Here is a 6,000-nt window from a genome sequence, read left to right on the forward strand (position 1 = left end):
TAATTAAATTTGTGAATCTGTTTCTTGAATTTTAAGCATTGTGCATTGGAGCCATGCGAATTGTCAGGAGCTGTGTGAGCATCCAGAGCTGAGTGCATCCAAAAGGAGCTGTGTGAACTGATCGAAAGATGTTTAAATTTTAAAGTCCTTCTTCTTAAATAAATTTTTAATAACATGCAATGAAACTGAGTTGACCACAATCAAGTAATGATCTGAGAGAATAGTCTAATTGAAGTCAGATATAGAAAGAGGTTTTATGTGAAACCTTCGGTATTAGAGGAAGGTTCGGGGATCATGCTTTAGTGAATCAGTTAATTTGTTAGTTGATGGTTGTAAGTTATGGTGGGTGGTCGTAGTTGGAAAAGGCCATACGAAGGTGATATAGCAGGTTGCATAAATACACTGATGGAAATGACTATAGAGGCATTTGCATCGATGGTATACTGACACAGGCCAAACTGATGACTGTGCTGTTATCAAGTTTAGAGGGTCGAAAAGACAACCTCTGGTAAACCTCAGGGCTGGGAACAAAGGGGTTGGTGTGGTAACTGGGATCATCACAAGGCAGGTGGTCTTCCCCTATGGGGGTCAAGATGTTACTTTTACATTGATAATGCAACAGTCATAAATCAGTAGCACAACTTCATCAAATTTTTATAATGGAATGACCTAAGTGTCAATTTTATTCCTTGATTTAACCCCTCTGGAGGAGATATTTCAAAAGGACACAAATATTTCAACATATATCCCCTGTATTTTCAATGGAATGAAAAACATCCCAGCTACTATTCAGACTAAGATTTTGGTGCATCACATATTATTATTATTCACACAGCGTAGCAAGAGTTAACAGCAAAGGCTTGTTGCACCAGTATTGGTAGAGCAGGCAAATTATTTCACATTGATACAACATTGAATATTTTATTAAGAGTAATTTTATTAGCCACTTCTTAACCATTGTAAACATAATTTCCATTATAATTAATAAAATTTGTAATAACATTATTGTTTACACTTTTAAGTTTGTTGACTTACCAAAAATTTATTAGATAGTCATGGTAAATACTGTTCTATTTATGAAAAACAAAAGATGAGTCAGTTCTTCTGACTCATCTCTTGTTTTTCAAGGATTTATTACAATTTTTTTGGATTTATTATGATTTATGGATTTGTTATTGCATGGATTTATTATGATTTTTTGGATTTATTATGATTTATGGATTTGTTATTGCATGGATTTATTATGAAGAGATAAATTTAATTAGAATATAAAAGAAACTACAACAAAAATATGTAATTCAACAGAAAGGAGGATGATGAAGAATTAGACATTAAGATATAAGACCATATTAACAGAAATTTCAATTTTTTCTTATTTGGGTAGCAAAATTACAAAGGATGAACAAAATAAGGTAGAGATCAATATGGCAAATATGCACAAAGAAGGAGACTTTAATGCAAAAAGTCAATTAGTAAGTATACATCTAAGAATTAGAAAGATGATCTTGAAAATACTTATAAGCCATAAAAATTTTATAGTAGTGAGACGGAATTAATTTTTTAGTTAATTTGGTAGTAATTCTACATCCTTTAGGGATGTACAGGGTAATAACAAAAAAGAAAAATAATTATTGAATTATTAAAGTAGATATCTGAGGCTGTATGATGTAGTAAATATTTTGAAGTTAAAGGATTAGCAGGAAAAAAAGGAATGCGAAACAACATTAAAGCAATCAAATAACTGATGACTCAAAAATGTACAGACCAATTATTGTAATCACATTTGGTAGGTATCAACAAGAGGCAGCATAAAGCTCATCATTGGGTTGTGAAGCAATAATTATTGTGTGATAAATAGTGGTTCAGTATTTATGCTTTTACAATTTAATCAGATGAATTGCATTTCCAGCAAAACTGATTTTGGAATTATTTTGTTTGGTTATAAAATCAAACAGTCATAAAATGTCATATAGATAAAATGTACCAGAAATAAATTTCTCAGTACAACCACTGTGAATTATTTAATTTATTCTTAAGTGTATAATTTAAACATTCAATTCATAATTATTTACTTAAGTATATGAATATAAATGGTGTACTATAATTAAAATACTCAAAATGATTAAAAAATCATTTTATCATTAGCAATGATAAAAAGGCAACACAATCTCATGTTTGATGTACTATTTATTTAAATGTATGATGAACATTTATCTGAATTTATTAAGACTATTGGTACAAGAGAAGAAAAGTTTAGTGTACAGACTACAGTTGGATGTAATCTAAAGAAAGAAAAATGCATTTTGATAAGATATTTGTGAACTGGAATGAAATCGATGCAATTTAATAACTGTAAACACTGAAATAATTAGAGATTAGGTTGCCTTCAAACTTGTACAAGTATTATATTAGGCAGCTGTAATGAGCTTAAATGTAGAAAGAAAATGCAAAATAAAGATGTGGTAATCCCATTTTTCTTTTTAATTTCCACAGTTAGAAAGCAATAAAGATAATTATTTTAATACGGTTAAACTAGCAAAAAATGTTTGAAATTAAAAATTGTTTTAAGTTAAAAGATTAGAACTGATCTAGGTTTGAAATTATACTATAATTTCTCTTCGGTTATCTGAAAAATCAAACTAACCTAAAAACTAGCCGAAACGCGACAATTTCCTTTTCTCTTACTAGTAAAAAAATTAAATATACTAGCGTATTAAATAATGATAAAGTTTTAAAATACATTTTAACACCCAAAACTAAACAAAAATAAAAAACAGCTACAGATACCGTAAAAAAAATTCAATACATATATAATAAAACTTTTAAATAACCAATTTAACAACTTACTTTTTCAGTAAATACAGTCCTGCTCGCATTAGTGTTGAACAAAATGCGTGTAGGTAATAAAATGGTAAAATTCATCTGTACAGTTTAATGTCTCATGAAAAATATCATAATACGAATGACGATCCAAACCACTCATAAGCCCTAGGGCACTCTTTTTTGAGTAGTTCGTTGAACAGTCTGAACTATGAATAAATGTCACTTCTCAGTGTTCAAAAGATACACATAAATTGCTTAAAACTATATTTAATACCATAACATGAAAAAAAATAAAATATTCCAGTACTGTTAAGCAAAAGATCTTTTGGTAGTTTATGTCTTAGTATTTAAAAGATGAGTGATAATTATCCACAACTTTGCAACTTAAAGTTAAAACCTAATATGGTAAAGTCATCTACGAATAATACAAAATTCAGTTAAATTAAATTCATTAAATTTCAATCAAAGAAAAATAAAATAGTTAAATTATTTGGAAATGATCTGAGTAATATGACTATGTGTACAAATTTTGTTAAGTTCTGAATACCTTCTTTTTTTAATTTCTTATTATTACTTTGTACTTACAAGCTTACATCAGGGATGAACATGAAAGAAAAGAGCCACCAGCTGTTTTCACTCCAAGATTCACTTTACATTTCAACATTAATAAGATAGGAAAGAAATTAAATTGCTAAATTTTGTAAGAAATAAATTTTGTTTTTATATTAGTTAAAAAGAGTTGTCTAGATTAATAATATTCATGTATTTTATTAGACAAGGAGATCTCGTTCCGTATTTTCTACAAAAAGTATGCTCAGTGATTTTATATAATCTTTCTTCACTTTGTAGAAACAATCACAATTTCACATTTTATACCAATTACTTTTAGCTATGGCTGTTAGATTGGAATGAAACCTCTAAAAGCTACTGTGAATAGAAATTCAGTTATTTATTTTTATGGAAATGTAAAACTGTTGATTAGTAAACCCATGTAAATAAAAATCTCCTGATGCAGGTACTTGCTGCCTGGAAGATGCCTTGAACTTCCTTCTTGATGGGATTACACGTTTCATACTGTGGTTCCTTCATAGACATTTCAGTCCATCCCCACTAACTACACTTTTTCATTATCCTAGACCTCTTCCTTCTAATTTTTGTCCTCTGTATAGACCAAACCCTTTAGCAAACATAGTCATTTCATTTTTAGGCTGATCTGGTAAGAGGGCTGTCTACAGATTAAGAAAGGTACTTCATTTCTTAAATGTACAATATATGCCTGATGACTAAAGTGTCTATCTGATAAGCACTCCTAAAATTCAAATTGCAATGCCTGAAGAGGATAAGATGGAAGGGTGATGTCAGAAATGAAAAAGTATCAGATGAGTACAACATTATGAGAAATTAAAAAAAGAAGCATACTGGATTACTGATTACTCTTTTTTCAAGAGGGATTATCTGAAAAAATAATTTTGAATCAGAAAGTGAATTGGAGGACATGAAAAAGAAGTAAGTACACATTATAGACAAACAAAAGGGGAAAAAACAAACAAAAAAGAATAAAATAATAATCCACAATATTATATTCTTAAATACTGAAACCACATTTATTTTACAGTTTGATGTTCTCCCCAACCACAGGTGGGTTTTTCTTCTCATCTGTTTTGTCAGGATACATAAATCCACAATTTTTCTCCTTTATTTAATACAACCCTATTAAGGAAATAAAACCATTACCATGTAGGTTTCATCCACTCTTCAAGAAGATGAGGAAGAAAAAAATTTCAATAAGGACATTTTCACTAATACGTTTTTTAGAGTAAAGTACATTGATAATAATCACTCACCTTATTGATTTTTTTTTTTTGTTATATATACTAATGAAGTGTTTTAGCAGTGATCTTACTTAAACAAATGAACCATATATTTATTAAAAATTATTAACTTTTAAAAAATTCCTTGGATGTTCATAACTGATTATTTCATTACGAATGAACTGAACAGTTTTAAAAATATGCCAATAAAAGATAATGATTTTTTTTAATGTTTTAACTTTTTTTTGTTGATTTCTACAAGAAAAAAATCACATCATTAAATCAAGTATTTTGGCACAGTGAAAACTATATGGTATTATTGTACTTATAGTACTTAATTAACCATATCACAAAAATCACTGAAAATTTATTTCTTCAAAAATCCTTCTACCTGAATTTTTCCAATAAAAATACTAATCAAGATATATAAACTAATTTTATATCAATAATTTACATATTTTAATTCCTGCTCCATAATCCAGATAAACTTTGCTTTTGAAATAGTTTGTTACAATCTTTCTTTCTTTCAGAGCAATTCTCACAGACATTTAAAACTGACGATTTTATTTATAATTTTATTTTGATATTTTACTTTCCATTAGACCTTCGTTGTAAGTCAAGTTAAAGCAGTTTTCTTCTAACGTTTATAAATAACTTCTACTAACTCACATATACTATTCTGTTAGAATTTATTTTTTTACTAGCTTCTTTTCCGTTTTTTATCTCAAAACATATTTCCACAGATATCTCCATTTCTGTGGTACAGATTTTTTATTAAGAAATAATTAAAAAAACATATTGAAAGAATAAAATTAGAGATATATGTTAACTATATCTATTACTGAAATAGTAATCTCTAACATTTTGTTGCTTTATTTCTTTATAAAAAAACAGAATGTTAAAAAAAGCAGAGATCATTGTATAAACAAAACAAAAAATAAAAATCAATGATTGAAAAAATATTATTTTAACAAAATAATCAAACTCTGTTAAAATATAATTTGCTGAGCTACTTAAATGTATATTATATAGGAACCACTATATAATAATAGTTTTTTCTATCAAAACATTACTAAATCAACACATTGGCATACATATACATAAATATTTGATATTTATTCTATTTTGTTTTGTTTTTGACAGAATAGCATATCCAATATGCAGATCTAGTTATGTTTTTATACATATACTTACAAATAAATTAAGTATGGAAATCCTTAGACAACTTATTTTGTTCCTATGAAGGCCCTTGGCAACATGTGTTGTGATGTGCTGGTTTCATACAGACAAATAGATCATTTTGAGGTAGGTGCATTAGGTAAATTTTATTTTTCTGTGTTTAAAGAAAGAAAAGGTATTGTAATGT

At 27.9% G+C, this 6,000-nt stretch overlaps 1 protein-coding gene across 1 annotated transcript in view; it reads right to left on the reverse strand.

Moving 5' to 3' along the window:
* SCOT (Succinyl-CoA:3-ketoacid CoA transferase) overlaps positions 1-2,997 on the reverse strand; it is a 37,773-nt gene extending 34,776 nt beyond the window's left edge. Inside the window, exon 1 of the mRNA XM_075379797.1 lies at positions 2,848-2,997. Within this exon, the coding sequence (XP_075235912.1) occupies positions 2,848-2,922 (75 nt within the window). The 5' untranslated portion in view covers positions 2,923-2,997. The remainder of the gene's footprint in view (positions 1-2,847) is intronic.
* Positions 2,998-6,000: the final 3,003 nt, after the last annotated feature.

Source organism: Lycorma delicatula, chromosome 12 (genome assembly GCF_047948215.1).
Source record: "Lycorma delicatula isolate Av1 chromosome 12, ASM4794821v1, whole genome shotgun sequence".
Taxonomy (NCBI): domain Eukaryota; kingdom Metazoa; phylum Arthropoda; class Insecta; order Hemiptera; family Fulgoridae; genus Lycorma; species Lycorma delicatula.